Genomic DNA, 21,416 nt, shown 5'->3' on the forward strand with positions numbered 1-21,416 from the left:
TCTGCTGCTATTCTGTTCCTTCAGTTTTGCTTCATTGTTTTACTCTACATATGAGGGAAATCACTTGGTATTTGTCTTTCTCTGCCTGGCTTATTTCACTGAGCATAATATCCTCCAGTTCCATCCATGTTGTTGCAAATGGTAGGATTTGTTTCTTTCTTATGACTGAATAGTATTTCATTGTGTATATGTACCACATCCTCTTTATCCATTCATCTACTGATGGACACTTAGGTTGCTTCCATATCTTGACTATTGTAAATAGTGCTCCAATAAAGGGATGCATATGTCTTTTTGAATCTGACAAGTTGTTTTCTTTGGGTAAATTCCTAGGAGTGGAATTCCCAGGTCAAATGGTATTTCTATTTTTAGTTTTTTGAGGAATCTCCATATTGCTTTCCGCAATAGTTAAACTAGTTTACATTCCCACCAGCAGTGTAGCAGGGTTCCCCTTTCTCCGCATCCTCGCCAGCATTTGTTGTTGTTTGTCTTTTGGATGGTGATGATCCTTACTGGTGTGAGGTGATATCACTGTGGTTTTAATTTGCATTTCCCTTATAAATTAGTAATGTGGAGCATCTTTTACCATGTGGATTTCTTCTTTGGAGAAGTGTCTGTTCAGATCCTCTATTTTTAAATTGGATTATTTGCTTTTTGTTTGTTAAGGTGCGTGAGCTCTTTATATAATTTGGATGTCAACCCCTTATCGGATATGATATTTATGAATATATTCCCCCATACTGTAGGAGGCCTTTTTGTTCTACTGATGGTGTTCATTGCTGTACAGAAGCTTTTTAGTTTGATATAGTCCCACTTGCTCATTCATGCTTTGGTTTCCCTTGTCCATGGAGGTATGTTCATAAAGAAGTTGCTCATGTTTGTATTCAGGAGAATTTTGCCTATGTTATCTTCTAAAAGTTTTATGGTTTCATGACTAACATTCAGGTCTTTGATCCATTTCGAGTTTACTTTTGTGTATGGGGTTAGACAATAATCCAGTTTCATTCTCTTGCATGTAGTTGTCCAGTTTTGCCAACACCAGCTGTTGAAGAGGTTTTCATTTCCCCATTGTATGTCAATGGCTCCTTTATCATATATTAATTGACCATATATACTTGGGTTTATATCTGGGCTCTCTAGTCTGTTCCATTGATCAATGGGTGTGTTCTTGTGCCAGTACCAAATTGTCTTGACTAGTGTGGCTTTGTAGTAGAGCTTGAAGTCAGGTAGTGTGATTCCCCCTGCTTTATTCTTTCTTCTCAGGATTGCTTTGGCTATATGGGGTCTTTTGTGGTTCCATATGAATTTTAGAACTATTTGCTGTAGTTGATTGAAGAATGCTGTTGGTATTTTGATATGTATTACATTGAATCTGTAGATTGCTTTAGACTGGATGCCCATTTCTCATGCTTCTATCCGTGTGCATGGGATATATTTTCATTTATTGTATTTTGTTTAATTTCTCTCACGAGTGTTTTGTAGTTTTCAGAGTCTAGGTCTTTCACATCCTTGGTTAGATTTATTTCTAGTTATTTTATTCTTTTTGATGCAATTGTGAATGGAATTGTTTTCCTGATTTCTCTCTCTGTTAGTTTATCATTAGTGTATAGGAATGCAACAGATTTCTGTGTATTGATTTTATATCCTTCAACTTTGCTGAATTCAGATATTAGTTCTATTAGTTTTGGTGTGGATTTTTTAGGTTTTTTTTATGTACAATATCATGTCATCATGTCATCTGCAAACAGGGACAGTTTACCTTCTTCCTTACCAATCTAGATGCCTTTTATTTCTTTGTGTTGTCTGATTGCTGTGGCTAGGACCTCCAGAAATATGTTGGATAAAGCTGGGGAGAATGGGCATTCTTGTCTTATTCCTCATCTTAAAGGAAATGCTTTCAGCTTTTTTGCTGTTAAGTATGATGTTGGCTGTGGGTTTGTCATATATGGCCTTTATTATGTTGAGCTACTTGCCTTCTATACCCATTTTGTTGACAGTTTTTGTCATGAATCGATGTTGAATTTTGTCGAATCCTTTTTCTGCATCTTTGGAGATGATCATGTGGTTTTTGTCCTTCTTTTTGTTGATGTGGTTGATGATGTTGATGGCTTTTCGAATGTTGTACCATCCTTGCATCCCTGGAATAAATCCTACTTGATATGATGAATGATCTTTTTGATATATTTTCAAATTCAGTTTGCTAATATTTTGTTGAGTATTTTTGCTGGTCATTATTTTTATATAAATAAATACTTTGCCACTTCTCCAGTACTGCATTTTAACTGCCTATGCCTCCTGCCTGCCTCATTGTTGTGATATATTGTCATGCTCCACAAGACAGTTGCTGTTTTTAAATCTATGTTTATACATATTTACCCTTTCTAAAAGTGTTTTTAAATTCTCTCAGCATTTCCATTACCTCCTAATTTACATTTGGATTATTTTTCTTCTCTCTGAAGGATTTACTTTCATGTTTCATTTAGTGAAGACCCACTGTTAGCTAAATTCTTTTTCTCTAATTTTTGGAAGAATATGTAGATTTTTTTCTGCCTAGCATAGAATTCTGGGTTGGGAGTTATTTTCTTCAGCAGTGTAAAGTTTTTATTCCCTTGTCTTCTATCTTCTAGCTTATGTCATTCCTGTTGAGAAACTACCTGCTAGTTTTATTATTGCTCCTTGGAATTGATGTCTTATTTTGATCTGGATCCTTAAAAATTTTTCTTTGTTATTGTTTTTCCAGCAGTTTAACTATATTGTCCTTAGTATTGGTTTTCTTTGTATTTATTCTGCTAAACTTTTCTTGAACCATTCCAGTTGGTGTGGAAGTTTTTAAATGTTAAAGTTTTTAAGTTTGAAATTTAAAATTTAAAGCTTTTAAATACATTGGGCTTTTAAATTTGTGTTTATGTGATGTTAAATGATCAGATTTGTATTTTAATGATTAAAGTTCAACATTATCTTGATTCTTTTGACATTTATATATCCTTTTTCATAAAGTACTTATTGAATTCTTTTGACTTAAAAAAACTTCCTAGTAGATTTTTAAACCAATTCTGGGATTCTCAAAAATTCCTTACATTTATTACCTTTTGAAAATATGTATTTTGTACCTAAAATATCAATTATTTGTTATTAGTTTAAACTCTTAAGTTATGGATATAATTGTTGATTTATTTCTCCATATTGTATAATGAATACCGTTTTCTTTAGAATATACTCCTTTATGAGGCAAAACTTTATTTTTTCTTAGTTTAATTGCTAGTTGTGAATCACCTGTGTAATGATACCTTTCCAATTAGTCATATATTGCTAACCCTATGTTTTTAACGAGTTCGTTTTGTCTTCAAGTATTACATCTCAAATATTATTACAGTGAACACGTTTTAACTGATGAATTTATATAATAGAGAGTAATATATAATTGACACAATTTTTTGCCATCTGTAACCAATTATTTCAGAAAAATTTGGAATATGAAATATTTAGTTAACATTTAAATCATACTAACTAACTATAAGTAGATATTATTTTGATGCTTCAGTATCCCAAGATCATTTTAATGAATAATATTTATCCTTGATTTTGTAAATGCTGATTAATAAAGCATTATGGTGAATAGTATCTTAGGTAGTCTAGCTGTTCTTATCTTTTGGACTTGATTATAATACAAACTGGAAAAGCTTGTAATGTAAACTATTTAGAAATACTAGAAAATTATATTTTTTAATGTCATGTAGCAAAATTCAGAATATTCAGTCCAACTGTTTGTGTCATTTTAAAAAAACAGGGCCACGTTATGTGGTACAAATAGGTGACAAAATTATTGACTACAATGAAGAATTCCGCCTTTTTTTGTCAACAAGAAACCCAAATCCCTTTATTCCACCGGATGCAGCTTCCATTGTTACTGAGGTTAACTTTACGACAACAAGAAGTGGATTACGGGGACAGGTATACATAGGCAATCATAATTTTATCTTAGAAATCTTTTGTAGTTTTGTATATCATTAGATATTTTGAATGGGAAACTATTTTTTTAAACTGGTTAACATATAAACTTTTGAAAGTACACTTGAAAGTTAGAATAAAGCATTTGGGTTTATTTTATTTATACATTTGTGAGATGTACACATTTGTTGCTAACATCCAATTGCTGTTTTTTCTAGTATAACTTTACTTTTACAGTTATATTTCTATTTGTGTTATTTAAGGTGGAATTTGAGAGATGGAAGGATCAGAGAAATTAAGATCAGTTACTTAATTTTTTAAATTGTGAATGCTAAAGTTCAAATATGACTACTGCACTTAGTGGACCCATTCAGCTAGTTGAAAGTCTTTGATTCCCAGTCTAACGTTTTTCCCAGTAGGACATATGCATCTTAGAATTCACTTTGTATCTGTATGGCTTATTACAGTTTAGAGTAATTACATGAATTTGAAAATATTTTTCATGTGCAGACTTTTACTTATATACTTCCTTTCTGTTTTTTCCTTTTTGAAAGTATGTTGCCTGTTGCCTTTTTGAGTATCATCTATTTTTTTCTCATATAGCAATAATAGATTTTTCCTCTTTTGAGTCACATGATAGCATGTATATTTATTATAATTTTTATTTTATTATAATTTCTTAAAAGTTCACTTTATTTATTTTTTTTTTTAGATAATTATTTTTTATTGAAGGGTAGTTGACACACAGTATTACATTACATTAGTTTCAGGTGTACAACACAGTGATTCAACATTTATATACATGATAATTCTAGGTACCAGCTATCACCATACCAAGTTGTTACAATATTTTGACTATATTCCTTATGCTATACATTACATCCCGGTTACTTATTTATTTTACAATTGGAAGTGTGTACTTTTTTTTGGTTGTTGTTGTTAGGGCATCTCTCATATTTATTGATCAAATGGTTGTTAACAACAATAAAATTCTGTATAGGGGAGTCAATGCTCAATGCACAATCATTAATCCACCCCAAGCCTAATTTTCGTCAGTCTCCAATCTTCTGAAGCATAACGAACAAGTTCTTACATGGAGAACAAATTCTTACATAGTGAATAAGTTACATGGTGAACAGTACAAGGGCAGTCATCACAGAAACTTTTGGTTTTGCTCATGCATTATGAACTATAAACAGTCAGTTCAAATATGAATACACATTTGATTTTTATACTTGATTTATATGTGGATACCACATTTCTCTCTTTATTATTTTTAATAAAATGCTGAAGTGGTAGGTAGATACAACTTAAAGGTAGAAAACATAGTTTAGTGTTGTAAGAGAGCAAATGTAGATGATCAGGTGTGTGCCTGTAGACTATGTGTTAATCCAAGCTAGACAAGGGCAATAAAACATCCACATATGCAGAAGATTTCTCTCAGAACAGGGAGGGTGAGGTTCTAAGCCTCACCTCTGTTGATCCCCAATTTCTCACCTGATGACCCCCCTGCGACTGTGCCTGTCTTAGGTTGTTCCTCCCTTGAGGAATCTTACCCGTCTCTGGCTAACCAGTCATCTTCCGGGGCCATACAGGGAAATGTTAAGTTGGTAAGTGAGAGAGAAGCCTTATTGTTTGAAATGGTTAGCTTTTTATTTCTTTGCATATTTATGCCCTGTGGCTTCTATGCCCAGCATTTGTCTTGAGGAATCTTTACCACTTGGAGGAGTTATGATACTCGGTAAATTTGATATGAGGCACGAATTCTATTTAAGAATTCGTTGTAATTAGGAAGGAAGAAGAAAAGCTATAGAAGTAGCAGGCGGGAGAAAACATGGGAAGATTGATTATTTCTTTGACATATCTTCTTGTAGAGTAACTTCAGCATGTATAGATTTTAAGCTACTACTTAAATTGCGCACACACATTAACATAATAGGAGTATAGTTACATAACCAAAGCATACCTGTAATTACCAGCCATCTCCAGTGAAACCAAGAAAACCAGTTAGGCACCCTAGGCATTTGTGAAAACTTATCAATGATATGATGGTTATTATCTAACTGAATTTGAATAGTTTGAGAAAAATCAGACAAATTAAAACAACCCATTCCTGGGCACTGTTCACATCCCATATGTTCTTTTAACAGTAAATAGTCTGTAGTTGTAAGATTTTGGAGCGCTACAATTTGCACTTCTCCTAATTCTTGGTTGAGTTCCAACAGTATAGATCCAGTCAAATTTGTTGTTTTACTGTATGCACAGGCCAGCTTAGATATCTCCTTCATTCCCATGGCAAGTCCAGGAGCTGGTGGGATGAGTGCATCTACAGCTGTAGCAGTGCGTGGATCTTTGTTGGGGTTTTTTGATGATCATCTTCTGGCATGAGTCTTCCAGAGAGTGCTGATGTTGGAAGTTCTCTTTCATATCGTATCTTAGTTCATTTTCGGGGTAGCCAAATTAGGCTTTGATCCTCTGTATAAACACAAACAGACCCTTTGCCTACACTTTTATATGTCCTTTATATCATTGTGTAGAACTCATTAGAGGTCACCACATAGGAACTGCATTTTTTTTTTTTTAATCATTAATCTACACTTACATGACGAATACTTTGTTTACTAGGCTCTCCCCTATACCAGGTCCCCCCTATATACTCCTTTACAGTCACTGTCCATCAGCGTAGCAACCTGTTGTAGAATCACTACTTGTCTTCTCTGTGTTGTACAGCCCTCCCCTTTCTCCCACCCCGCTATGGATGCTAATCTTAATACCCCCCTACTTCTCCCCCCCTTATCCCTCCCTACCCACCCATCCTCCCCAGTCCCTTTCCCTTTGGTACCTGTTAGTCCATTCTTGAGTTCTGTGATTCTGCTGCTGTTTTGTTCCTTCAGTTTTTCCTTTGTTCTTATATTCCACAGATGAGTGAAATCATTTGGTATTTCTCTTTCTCTGCTTGGCTTGTTTCACTGAGCAAAATACCCTCCAGCTCCATCCATGTTGCTGCAAATGGTTGGATTTGCCCTTTTCTTATGGCTGAGTAGTATTTCATTGTGTATATGTACCACATCTTCTTTATCCATTCATCTATCGATGGACATTTAGGTTGCTTCCAATTCTTGGCTATTGTAAATAGTGCTGCGATAAACATAGGGGTGCACTGATCTTTCTCATACTTGATTGCTGCATTCTTAGGGTAAATTCCTAGGAGTGCAATTCCTGGGTCAAATGGTAAGTCTGTTTTGAGCATTTTGATGTACCTCCATACTGCTTTCCACAATGGTTGGACTAATTTACACTCCCACCAGCAGTGTAGGAGGGTTCCCCTTTCTCCACAGCCTCACCAACATTTGTTGTTGTTTGTCTTTTGGATGGCAGCCATCCTTACTGGTGTGAGGTGATACCTCATTGTAGTTTTAATTTGCATTTCTCTGATAATTAGCGATGTGGAGCATCTTTTCATGTGTCTGTTGGCCATCTGTATTTCTTTTTTGGAGAACCGTCTGTTCAGTTCCTTTGCCCATTTTTTAATTGGGTTATTTGTTTTTTGTTTGTTGAGGTGTGTGAGCTCTTTATATATTCTGGACGTCAAGCCTTTATCGGATGTGTCATTTTCAAAGATATTCTCCCATACTGTAGGGTTCCTTTTTGTTCTATTGATGGTGTCTTTTGCTGTACAGAAGCTTTTCAGCTTAATATAGTCCCACTTGTTCATTTTTGCTGTTGTTTTCCTTGCCCGGGGAGATATGTTCAAGAAGAGGTCACTCATGTTTATATCTAAGAGGTTTGTGCCTATGTTTTCTTCCAAGAGTTTAATGGTTTCATGACTTACATTCAGGTCTTTGATCCATTTTGAGTTTACTTTTGTATATGGGGTTAGACGATGGTCCAGTTTCATTCTCCTACATGTAGCTGTCCAGTTTTGCCAGCACCATCTGTTGAAGAGACTGTCATTTCGCCATTGTATGTCCATGGCTCCTTTATCAAATATTAATTGACCATATATGTCTGAGTTAATGTCTGGATTGTCTAGTCTGTTCCATTGGTCTGTGGCTCTGTTCTTGTGCCAGTACCAAATTGTCTTGATTACTATGGCTTTATAATAGAGCTTGAAGTTGGGGAGTGAGATCCCCCCTACTTTATTCTTCTTTCTCAGGATTGCTTTGGCTATTCGGGGTCTTTGGTGGTTCCATATGAATTTTTGAATTATTTGTTCCAGTTCATTGAAGAATGTTGCTGGTAGTTTCATAGGGATTGCATCAAATCTGTATATTGCTTTGGGCAGGATGGCCATTTTGACGATATTAATTCTTCCTAGCCATGAGCATGGGATGCGTTTCCATCTGTTAGTGTCCCCTTTAATTTCTTTTAAGAGTGACTTGTAGTTTTCAGAATATAAGTCTTTCACTTCTTTGGTTAGGTTTATTCCTAGGTATTTTATTTTTTTTGATGCAATTGTGAATGGAGTTGTTTTCCTGATTTCTCTTTCTGTTGGTTCATTGTTGGTATATAGGAAAGCCACAGATTTCTGTGTGTTGATTTTGTATCCTGCAACTTTGCTGTATTCCGATATCAGTTCTAGTAGTTCTTGGGTGGAGTCTTTAGGGTTTTTTATGTACAGTATCATGTCATCTGCAAATAGTGACAGTTTGACTTCTTCTTTGCCAATCTGGATTCCTTGTATTTTTTTGTTTTGTCTGATTGCCATGGCTAGGACCTCTAGTACAATGTTAAATAACAGTGGGGAGAGTGGGCATCCCTGTCTAGTTCCCGATCTCAGCGGAAATGCTTTCAGCTTCTCGCTATTCAATATAATGTTGGCTGTGGGTTTTTCATAGATGGCCTTTATTATGTTGAGGTACTTGCCCTCTATTCCCATTTTGCTGAGAGTTTTTATCATGAATGGATGTTTGAACTTTGTCAAATGCTTTTTCAGCATCTATGGAGATGATCATGTAGTTTTTGTCTTTCTTTTTGTTGATGTGGTGGATGATATTGATGGACTTTCGAATGTTGTGCCATCCTTGCGTCCCTGGGATGAATCCCACTTGGTCATGGTGTACGATGGTTTTGATGTATTTTTGAATTCGGTTTGCTAAAATTTTGTTGAGTATTTTTGCGTCTACGTTCATCAGGGATATTGGTCTGTAGTTTTCTTTTTTGGTGGTGTCTTTGCCTGGTTTTGGTATTAGGGTGATGTTAGCTTCATAGAATGAGTTTGGGAGTATCCCCTCCTCTTCTATTTCTTGGAAAACTTTAAGGAGAATGGGTATTATGTCTTCCCTGTATGTCTGATAAAATTCCGAGGTAAATCCATCTGGCCCGGGGGTTTTGTTCTTTGGTAGTTTTTTGATTACCGCTTCAATTTCGTTGCTGGTAATTGGTCTGTTTAGATTTTCTGTTTCTTTTTGGGTCAGTCTTGGAAGGTTGTATTTTTCTAGGAAGTTGTCCATTTCTCCTAGGTTTCCCAGCTTGTTAGCATATAGGTTTTCATAGTAGTCTCTAATAATTCTTTGTATTTCTGCGGGGTCCGTCGTGATTTTTCCTTTCTCGTTTCTGATACTGTTGATTTGTGTTGACTCTCTTTTCCTCTTAATAAGTCTGGCTAGAGGCTTATCTATTTTGTTTATTTTCTCGAAGAACCAGCTCTTGGTTTCATTGATTTTTGCTTTTGTTTTATTCTTCTCAATTTTATTTATTTCTTCTCTGATCTTTATTATGTCCCTCCTTCTGCTGACCTTAGGCCTCATTTGTTCTTCTTTTTCCAATTTTGATAGTTGTGACATTAGACCGTTCATTTGGGATTGCTCTTCCTTTTTTAAATATGCTTGGAGTGCTATATACTTTCCTCTTAAGACTGCTTTTGCTGCGTCCCACAGAAGTTGGGGCTTAGTGTTGTTGTTGTCATTTGTTTCCATATATTGCTGGATCTCCATTTTGATTTGGTCATTGATCCATTGATTATTTAGGAGCGTGTTGTTTAGCCTCCATGTGTTTGTGAGCCTTTTTGCTTTCTTTGAACAGTTTATTTCTAGTTTAATGCCTTTGTGGTCTGAAAAGTTGGTTGGTAGGATTTCAATCTTTTGGAATTTACTGAGGCTCTTTTTGTGTCCTAGTATGTGGTCTATTCTGGAGAATGTTCCATGTGCACTTGAGAAGAACGTGTATCCTGTTGCTTTTGGATGTAGAGTTCTGTAGATGTCTATTAGGTCCATCTGTTCTAGTGTGTTGTTCAGTGCCTCTGTGTCCTTACTTATTTTCTGTCTGGTGGATCTGTCCTTTGGAGTGAGTGGTGTGTTGAAGTCTCCTAGAATGAATGCATTGCATTCTATTTCCTCCTTTAGTTCTGTTAATATTTGTTTCAGGTATGTTGGTGCTCCTGTGTTGGGTGCATATATATTTATAATGGTTATATCCTCTTGATGGACTGAGCCCTTTATCATTATGTAATGTCCTTCTTTGTCTTTTGTTACTTTCTTTATTTTGAAGTCTGTTTTGTCTGATACCAGAATTGCAACACCTGCTTTCTTCTCTCTGTTGTTTGCTTGAAATATCTTTTTCCATCCCTTGACTTTAAGTCTGTGCGCGTCTTTGGGTTTGAGGTGAGTCTCTTGTAAGCAGCATATGGATGGATCTTGCTTTTTTATCCATTCTATTACTCTGTGTCTTTTGATTGGTGCATTCAGTCCATTTACATTTAGGGTGATTATTGAAAGGTATGAATTTATTGCCATTGCAGGCTTTAAGTTTGTGGTTACCAAAGGTTTAGGGTTAGCTTCTTTACTGTCTTACTGTCTAACTTAACTCGCTTGTTGAGCTATTATAAACACAATCTGATGATTCTTTATTTCTCTCCCTTCTTATTCCTCCTCCTCCCTTCTTCATATGTTGGGTGTTTTGTTGTGTGCTCTTTTTAGGAGTGCTCCCATCTAGAGCAGTCCCTGTAGGATGCCCTGTAGAGGTGGTTTGTGGGAGGCAAATTCCCTCAACTTTTGCTTGTCTGGGAATTGTTTAATCCCTCCTTCATATTTAAATGATATTCGTGCTGGATACAGTAGTCTTGGTTCGAGGCCCTTCTGTTTCATTGCATTAAGTATATCATGCCATTCTCTTCTGGCCTGTAGGGTTTCTGTTGAGAAGTCTGATGATAGCCTGATGGGTTTTCCTTTGTAGGTAACCTTTTTTTTCTCTCTGGCTGCTTGTAATACTTTGTCCTTGTCTTTGATCTTTGCCATTTTAATTATTATGTGTCTTGGTGTTGCCCTCCTTGGATCCCTTGTCATGGGAGTTCTGTGTACCTCTGTGGTCTGAGAGGCCATTTCTTCCCCTAGTTTGGGGAAATTTTCAGCAATTATTTCTTCAAAGACATTTTCTATCCCCTTTTCTCTCTCTACTTTTTCTGGAATGCCTATGATTCTTATATTATTCCTTTTAGATTGATCACTCAGCTCTCTTAAAATTCTTTCATTCCTGGAGATCCTTTTATCTCTCTCTGCATCAGCTTCTCTGCGTTCCTGTTCTCTGTTTTCTAGTCCATTAATGGTCTCTTGCATCTCGTCCATTCTGTTTTGAAGTCCTTCCAGAGCTTGTTTTATTTCTGTATTCTCCTTCCTTAGTTCTTGCATATTTCTCTGCAAGTCCATCAGCATGGTTATGACTTTTGTTTTGAATTCTTTTTCAGGTAGACTGGCTAAATCTATCTCCCCAGATTCCTTCTCAGGGGAAGATGTAGCAGATGCCGAAGCTGTCTGGGTTAGTCTTGTCTGGATCATATTTTTTTGCCTTTTCATGTTGACAGGTGCTATTGACTGTCAGCTGGGAGGGCCAAAATTTTCACTTACTACTGGCCTTTCTTTACTGGGGCAACTGCGACCCCTAGTGGCTTGTGTTGGGTAATTGCGTGTAGAGTGGGTCTTTGTGTCTTGCCTGGCCGGGAGGGAGAAATTTCCCTTTCTGTGGGCGGAATTTGTCTCAGGCTGCTTCTCTGCTTTCGCAGCGCCCGGTGGGGTGCTGGATGGGGGGGCTGCTTGACTGTTTGCCTCCGTGAGGGGTCTCAGAGCTGTTGCCCAGGGGGTTAGTGCACCCGGTTTTCCCTGTAATTTCCAGCTGCTGTACTGTGACCTGGGTTGTTTCCGTCAAGCTGTTAAGTCCCTGTCCCTTTAAGACTTTCAAAAAGCCCCCGCTTTTCTTTGTCACAGGGGCATCAGCTTCAGCACCCGCTCAGAGGTCTTACTCTCTGTACCCCCAGTATCCAGGGCCCCCTGGGCATGTACTGTGTCTGCGCTCTGGCCCGGATGGCTGGGGCTGGGTGTTCGGCAGTCCTGGGCTCCGTCTCCCTCCCGCTCTGCCTGCTCTTCTCCCGCCGGGAGCTGGGGGGAGGGGCGCTCGGGTCCCGCCGGGCCGGGGCTTGTATCTTACCCCTTTCACCAGTCGCTGGGTTCTCGCTGGTGTAGCTGCAGTCTGGCCACTGTCCTGCGTCTTCTGGTCTCTCTTTTAGGGCTAGTTGTGTTTGTTGTATTTTCAAAAGTATATATGTTTTTGGGAGGAGATTCCCACTGTCCTACTCACGCCGCCATGTTGGCTCCGCCTCCAAAAGTTCACTTTAAAATATTTTTTCTTGCCATACCATTTATGGCTCACCACATATATTTTTATGAACAATATCTTTTGACTTACTTGATGATCCTTCTTATAAAAAAACAATGTACAAATTATTTAAAACTTGGTAGAATTGACTCCTATCTATAAGCTTTATGATGGAAAGGGACTATTTAGATCTCACTTTAACAAAAACTAAGTGAAGATACTTATACATCAGATTTCGAATTATATACTTTATGACATGCCAGTGTCATTCCCTTATTTAAAGTTTCAAAGTTAAGTATATGAATCGCATTTTTTAACAGTTTATTAAGATTCAATTCACAAACAATACAGTCCACCCATTTAAAGTGTACAGTTCAATGTTTTTTTTAGTGGAATTTCTGGGGTTTAGGGTAAGTTTTGAAGAACAAAGTATTACAAAAGTTTGTACTACTTTATTTTCCTACCAACAATATCTGAGAGTTTCACTTTCTCCACATCTTTGCCAACATTTGTTATTATTTGTCTTTTTATTGTAGCCATCCTAGTGGGTGTGAAGTGGTATCTCATTGTGATTATGATGATATAGTATTTTAAGTAAGATATGTATTTCTTTATGTGAATATTTACTATTAAAAAATATCAGCTTCCATAGTTTTTTTTATGTTTAATCTAATTTTAGAACTAATATTACATATTGATACATTAAGTAAGCAACTTCTTACAGCAGTCTTATAATACTTAACCTTTTATTGATCAGTTTAACTATTCTTTTGGCTACTTTTTGGCAGAAATAATTGTGAAGGTGTTTCATATGTTTAAGTAAAAGGAATCAAAGTAGGTACATAGTATTGGTCATACACAAGACATGTTTGTGGGAAGTTTTTGTTTTGTTTGAACGTTATCACTAGAATAACTGACTTTTAAATGATTTTTCTTTTAAGCTTTTGGCTTTAACTATTCAGCATGAGAAACCTGATTTAGAGGAACAGAAAACAAAACTATTGCAACAGGAAGAAGATAAGAAAATACAGTTAGCCAAGCTTGAGGAATCTCTTTTAGAGGTAAAACTTAGTTATTCAGGATATTTTTTTGTATTACATTTATAAACACAAATATATATATATAACAGTATTGTTGTTTTTTAACTAATAGTACCTTTGGCATATTTTGGTTGTGTCAAATGACATGTTAATATGTATCTTAAAATCAAAATTCATTGGAAAAAAGTAGGTATCTTACAATATAAGATCTTAAAGAGTAATGTGTAAGACAAATGATTTTTAACTAATATTGTCTTTATACTGAATTATTTCACTAACATTTGATTATCTATTATATGCCTAGAATTTCAAGGAACATTAAAATGTAGCACGAAGTTATGATTTAATCTGTAACTTTAAGTAGGTTTATTTTTATGAGGTTGATGAAATTAATACAAATGCAATATTTTGATGGTAAGCCATGATATAAGTTGTTATATCATTTTTATAAGCTGTAAAATGTTGAAATTCTTTTTAAGTAACATAAATTCCCATAAACATCATCAAGTTAATGATAGTTAATTTGGGCTTTCTGTGATTATTTTATTTAATAATTTTCATATTTTGTTAATTTTTCCTATAGACACTTGCCACATCTCAAGGCAATATTTTGGAAAATAAGGATTTGATTGAATCTTTGAATCAGACTAAAGCAAGCAGTGCACTTATTCAAGAGTCACTTAAAGAATCTTACAAACTCCAAATTTCCCTTGATCAAGTAATTATTTCCTTCTTTGTGATCTTACAGCATGTTTTCTTAACATTTTATGTTAAGATGATTAAAGAATGAAGATTCAGGACTTAAGGGGAAAGATGATTGCAAAAAAAGAAAGCTATTCAGAAACCCCAGAGCCTTAGGTCTGATTCTTAGTATGGTACAAAGCAGGTGAGATGTTGGGGGCATCCAGGGTAAGGACTGCTGGTTTGTATACTCTGCTGGGTTCTACTGATTTCTCATGTAACATTATCTGAAGTTCTAGAGATTTGTACTGAAACTGAAAACGAGTGTATTGAAAATGATGGTTAAGCATCTTTGTTATTCTTGAAACTTTTCTTAAGGCAAGTTAAATACATTAATTTAAAAAGTTACAAGTTTTTCCCATTAAAAATTTTTTCTTCCCTGCTCTTCTTGGATCTCATGATTGTGATGATCTGAATTATTTTCTTACAAATCGTTAAAATCCTTTTACTTCATTCTTTCTGATATTTCCCTCTGTAAAGCTACAGACCTACATTAGTGTTTTACATCTTTTCCCCTCATACATTCCAGTAACTGAGCTTTGCTCGATGAAAACCAGGCAGCCAGGCAGAGTGAAGTCACTGTGACCTGGGCCCTCACTGACACCCTTTAATTCTTTCCCATTCCCCTTCATAACCTTTCCAGATTTTCTTTTCAGTATTTTTCAGTCCTTGCTCAAATCCTACACTTACATATTATTTCTTTCTTCACTTGGGAAAGTGAAACCAGACTAAGAGAAAACTTACAGCCTGATTCCTAATAAGTCACCCCACCTTCTCTACCAGGGCTAAACCTGGCAGACATCATGACTGTCATTTTATACCAAAGGGATTTTGAACTTTCTGGATCTTCTCTTTCTGAACAGGCACTACTGAGTCTCACACATAATTTTCACAGTATCATATTTGTAATCATGCTGCTTTGCTCAGAATGGCATGGAGAAACTCAAAGTTCCATTCAGAACCTTGAGGTCATTTAATTCTATGATCCTTTCGTTTTTTCATCTTTTACTTTTTAGTCAGAATGAAAGACCATATGGTTACTGGCTTTCTCTGCTTATGTTGAACAATGCTGGGTGCTTTATCGTCCTGTGGACACCTGCTACAGTCTTCTCTGCTCTAGGTCCATCAAGTGTTCTTGTGGACGCCATTCTCACACACTGGATTCATAGTTCTAACTTTTATCTAGTGGAAAGAGAGCCTACTAGTGCCATGCTCTGCTGTATTACCTAAACCAGTTCCATTTTGAAATGTAAAATTGATTATTTACTCTGATCGCAACTGTTTACCATTCTGTTTTATATTCATTTCCCTAATAAAGTGTTCTCAATGAGATCTACCTATAAATAACTTCTAGAAATGCAATCTGAGGGATAGGGAAGCATTTAAAATATATTTCCCTCAGTTTTGTAAAAATAAGAAACTAGATCATGCTATCCTTTTATGCATAAAATTCTATGATTTGCCACCTTCATTTGTTGTTTGCATGTAGAAATAGTAAGGCTGTGGCTAGTTATGTGCATGGTAGTCTGTAGGTGGCAGCAAAGCTCTATTAATAAGGTATTTTTTTCCCACAAACCAATGATCCACAGGAACGAGATGCCTATCTTCCTCTGGCTGAGAGTGCCAGCAAGATGTACTTCATTATCTCTGATTTGTCCAAAATTAATAACATGTACCGTTTTAGTTTGGCTGCATTCCTCCGACTTTTCCAGCGAGCTCTGCAAAATAAACAGGTAATGCTATTGGTTACCCTATATCTCAGACTGAATAAGAGAGATCACTTTACTAGGTGCTTAATTTATAATAATAATTTCCTAAGAAATCTTATGTAGAACTGTGTTTCTAAAGACCACATGTAACAGTTCTAAACTAATTTAAAATAGAATCCTGCCCCTTAATTGTATTTTATGTTCTCAACAAACTATCCCAATGTGACAGTCTTCTTAATAGAAATGATTTATGAGTGTAAATTAATAAGTAATAGATGACCATTAAAAAAACCAGATGGTTCAGGAAGTTATAAAGATAAGAAATTATACATATAATTCCATTACTTGGGGAAAACAACATTTATAATTTCATTGTATGTCCTGGTTTGAGGCTATAAATATGTGCCAAGTGTTGTGCTAGATAATATAGGCAGGAGTATATACTGCTTTATCAAGCTTATATTCTAATGGAAGGGTGGATATATTAATGGATAGGAATTATTTTAGCCAAAAGGTATACTGTCTTTTGAAAAGAAATGTACTTCTATTGTATTCAACTTTCATGTCAATAAGTATAAAACTAACGAATATTTTTGAGAGATTGCAAGGCTATACAATACTTTATTTAATCACCTCCTACATGGACGTTGTTCTGGTTATCTGTACTGAATACTATATTCCCCCCAGACTTGGCAGATTAGAACAACGTTTTTTTTATGCTCATGGATTCCATGGAGAATTTGGTCAGAGCAGAGCAGGGATTGCTTATCTCTGCTTCACAATGTCTGGGACCTCAGTTGGGAGGACTTGGGAGTTGGGAGTGTTGTTGGGCGGAGGTTTCACTTGTGTGTGTGAAGCCTTCACTTGCAAGTCCCATGCCTGGGGTGGGAGGACTTGACTAGGTTTGCTCAGTGCAGCACGTCTCCATAAGGCTTGGCTTCCTCACAGCAAAGAACAGTTGGATTTCTCATATTACATCTTTGAGTGCCAAACACGTATAATCCAGTGAACCAGGCAGAAGACTTTTATACGTAAAATGTCTTTGACATATAAAAGCCTTATCTATGTAAAAGAATCACCTTTTATAACCCAGCCTTAGGTCAGTGTCATTTCTACTGTATTCTATTGGTTGAAGCAGTTACAAACCTACCCAGATTCAAAGGAATGGGGAAATAGACTTCACCTCTTAATGGAAGGAGTGTTAAAAATGTGAGGTTTTAAAACAGCTACAGACATTTATGGCTCTTTTTTTTCAGTTTTGCTTCTCTAAATATTTTTTTAGTTAAATTCCTAGACTTGGTTAGCTGGGATAAAAATGCACATTTGTAAACCTTTAAATAAATGATGTCTAGTTATCCTTTGGAAATATATGCTATCAATTTACTAAACCATTGCAATGAGAATGCTTTTTTTCATCTACACCTTAACCAACAATGGATACTAATATGTTCGAATAATTGTTCTATGAGGTAATTGAAAAATATTTCATTGTATTTCAGTGTTTCATCACTTGTAAAATAAATATAGGTTTATTTTACATTTGTTTTTCTTCTTTCGTGAATTATTTTTTTACATCTTGTGGTATTCGTAAGATAAATTCTAGCCGGAATAAGCAGGCAAAGAGAGGCAACAAAGGGCCAGGTAATTTATTTAAATACCCCCGGGTGAGGTTCTGTGGCCTTTTTGCCAGAGGTCAGAGAAGTCACACTCGGTTAGGGAGGTGGGGGGCTTATAAGGGGTTAGGAGGGGGATTAGTGGGCAAGCTATCCTAAGGGGTGTTGAGAGGTATGATTGGCTAAAGGTGACATAATAGTCACCTAGAAACTTTTTTCTTTCCAAGAGGGAGGAGGCTGACATCTGGGTCTTAGTTGGCACATCAGGATGGAATTCAGGGAGAGCTGTCCCCTTTCCATATACGGCACGGACTTTGGGGTCTGGTCTGTTCTCCCTCTATAGAAACTCTCTGTTCTGTTTGCATGTCCTTGTTTTTCCTTTCTCCAGCCTAACAGTATTAATATTTTTAAAAGCTTGTAAGAGATTCTTCTATATTGAGGACATTAAACCTTTGTCATATATTGCAAATATTTTGAGTTTATTACCTGATTTTATATTTCAAAATATTTTTATGAAACCAGTTCATCAAATTATTATTCATAGTTCTTGTGTTTGAATATGAATGATTTTTAAAATTATTTTTTGTGGGAGACTAATTTGTTCTTACTTAAATTTGAGCTAAATTTCATATTCAAGTGGGTTTACTTAAATCTTTCTGAGGAGAGATCACTCATTCTATTAATATTCATTTCAGCCCTACTATGTATCAAGCATTATTCTAAGTGCTTGCATTACATAGCAGAGAACACAACAGGAAAAAAAAATCCTTGTTTTTGTTGGTCTGACTACTTAATATTTTCCTGAATAAGTTATTTCAGAAAATCTTTATTTGATTATAAATTATTGTATTTTTACTGACTTCTTTTCCATTAATGTATCTCATTTGAAATTGTTCTTATACTCAAAATGGAAATAAAATGGCACCTAAGGAAAAGCTAGTGCTCTGGGGGTAGGGTTTGTTAGCAAAAATATGTCTATGATAGATAAGAAAAGAATATCTCTCATATATATTTGAAGTGTACTTGGACAAACATTCAGTTTCAGGAGGCATAGGAAAGATAAAGGAATAAATAATTGTGGTCTTTAAAGAATGTTTTTGAATTTTAATATATGTTAAATTTAATCAAACCATTTATTGTGCTGGTAGAAGCATTTTTACAAAACGGAATTGTGTAAAATCTCTGAGTTAGTTCATGATATATAATTGATCATATTTTAAATTCATTGCATAAGGAGATAAAAGTGAGTCATTTATAAGTATCTTTTTTGCATTAAAATTTTCCCATAAATTACTTAGAAAATAGACAGTATTTTCATTACCTGCATTATAACTACCTATTTATTATAAATTCCTTTTTATTATTTAGTCCAATATTCATGTTAAGTCAGTGATTGTGAACTGGTTAATGAGACCTAATAAATAGATTAGAAGTTCTAACTAAATAAGAACATTGGTTATCTTCTACACTTTAGAAAAGTTTGTAACTTGGTACCTCCTGAATAGTAATAGTTATGTGATAATATGGCCATGAATAACATTGGCTTTTACGTGTGTATGTGTGCTTGTTTATATGTGTGTGTTTGCATTTGAATTTATTTTAAAAAGTAATATAATTTTAAATATGTAGGTGAAAAAACTTTTCAGTGTTTTGAAAATCCACTGGATCCTGTAGGTACTGTACTCTTTCTCAGAATATCGTGTTTTCTAGTGGATTCAAGTTTCAATTTGATATGTGATCTTTGTTAATAAATAATGAAATGAAGAGGAGGGTTCGCTGTACGAGCTGTAAATGATGAACTGTCTCTGTTCGAGCACGCTGCTAACAAGGCCAAACACTTAGGGGTGGTGCATCCGAGTGCCGAGTACCAGTTTCACACATTACACTGCTCATCCTGGCTGTCCTTCTCTAAACTGTTAAAAATATTTTACTAGGTTTTTTTTCTTGTCAGTTTGTAGTCACAAGGAAGCAAGCAAATTTAGTCTAAATACACTAGAATTGAACTTTGCAAGGCATGTATTCTCCAAATATCCTTGAAGTGAGATGTAAAACTCACTATATTTAGGGAAAAGACCAGTCTTTACAACCTCCTTCTCCCCAATTTATACCCAAGGCATTTTCACTAATCAAAGAAAAAGCCATTATGATATTTTTTCAAATCATGGCAGTCATGTATATTGGATGTACAAAGGAAGATACAAAAAGCCTATTGGTGTGTATGAGTTTTTACAGTAACAATATAGCAGTAGTTATTCAGTCTTATTCAACCTGGAGGTCATGGTTTAAGATTATTCAGGTTCTTATATTGAAGATGAGAACATTTTTTATGGAGTGGTTCTGATCATACTGGTTTGGGGCTGAATTGGTAGTTATAATACAGGTAATGAAATGGCTTTATCCCAGATTGGTGTATTATCAATGCCAGAGGAATCAAAGTGATATGGTCAAATTCAATTCAAATTGTATTTTTGGACATTGATTGTTATTTTCATTTATTGAAAACCTTAACTGTATACATTAAAGAAAAACATATCAGTTTTTAAAATTGTATTTGTGCAAGTTTAATCCACTTTTCTGTTTAGCCCCTTTAGTTTGACTGGCAAAAATAATTGTTCCAGAATCATCTTTGAGTGTAGAGGAACAATTTATAAGGGTGACTAAACTAAGAGTTACCTTTTTTTTTTTAGTGTTTATAAATTTCCTAATAGTTTTTCAATTTTCGAATTGAATCTACAGGATTTTGAAAATACTGAACAGAGAATCCAGGCTCTTATCAGCTCATTAAAACATATGGTATATGAATATATATGCCGTTGTCTATTTAAGGTAAGCAGCATTATATTTTTCACATATAAAATACTACCCGAACCTTAATTTGATTCAGTATTACGGAAATTAAATAACTCTTTACTTACTAGAATGGTATTGAAATTGGCATTTCTAATATTTTCCCAGAGTAATATCCATTACTAAGTAGAATGTCTTACAGTATTCCGGGATGTGGTAGGGAGAAAAGTCACAGGCGAAGAGGGAAGGGTGAACTCTGGGTTAACTAACTTAGCTTTGAATATTCCAGAAACTACTGAAGGGGAAAACTACAATGGATCCTGCAGGTGATTTTCCAGCTGGGGTTTCTCAGCCTTAATACCACTGACATTTTGGGCCACACTGTCATTTGTTGTGGGGTCTCTGTGCATTTTAGAATATTCAGCAGCTCTTTTGATTCTACCAGCTGATGCCAGTAGCACTACCTTCCTCCCAGGTGTTACATAAAAAATCTCTCTCAACATTGGGAAATGTCCCTGTGTAGTGGGACAAAATTGTTTCCTATTCCTGGCATTAGGCACTAAACTTATGCCTGATTGGAGTTATGAGAAAAATTTGTCATAGAAGTCTTCCTGTTATAGAGGTCTCAGAGGAATACACAATGACACATGTTTTAGAAAGTTTTGAGACTTCTCACTTGAGATTTCTTTTTTTTTTAATATCAGTCTTTCATTGTAGCTTAAGCTATATTGAAGAACTTTGTTAAGGCAGTTAAATAAGTGAGAAAATTACTATGGTCCAATAATATAGGCTTCTTAGAAATATTGAAAAATATATAGTTAATATATTCTTTAGAAAGGGATAACAATATTTATGATTAGAGTGATGTTGAGAATCTTTACCTGAGACAGAGAATAAATTGCCTTCCAAGTACCTTTCAGTACTTTGACAAGGAATATTAGTGGAAGTTCAAAAAAATATAGTTCAGCATCTCTGCAGAATTCCTGCTTTAA

General features: G+C 35.4%; 1 protein-coding gene across 2 annotated transcripts in view; it reads left to right on the forward strand.

Moving 5' to 3' along the window:
* Window positions 1–21,416, forward strand: part of DYNC2H1 (dynein cytoplasmic 2 heavy chain 1) — a 330,688-nt gene that overhangs the window by 142,921 nt on the left and 166,351 nt on the right. For both annotated transcript variants that reach the window (XM_057490362.1, XM_057490363.1), the window contains 5 exons: window positions 3,788–3,951; window positions 13,476–13,595; window positions 14,158–14,292; window positions 15,905–16,048; window positions 20,374–20,463. In XM_057490362.1, the coding sequence (XP_057346345.1) occupies window positions 3,788–3,951; window positions 13,476–13,595; window positions 14,158–14,292; window positions 15,905–16,048; window positions 20,374–20,463 (653 nt within the window). The remainder of the gene's footprint in view (window positions 1–3,787; window positions 3,952–13,475; window positions 13,596–14,157; window positions 14,293–15,904; window positions 16,049–20,373; window positions 20,464–21,416) is intronic.

The sequence above is a fragment of the Manis pentadactyla genome, chromosome 13, assembly GCF_030020395.1.
Source record: "Manis pentadactyla isolate mManPen7 chromosome 13, mManPen7.hap1, whole genome shotgun sequence".
Classification (NCBI taxonomy): Eukaryota; Metazoa; Chordata; class Mammalia; order Pholidota; family Manidae; genus Manis; species Manis pentadactyla.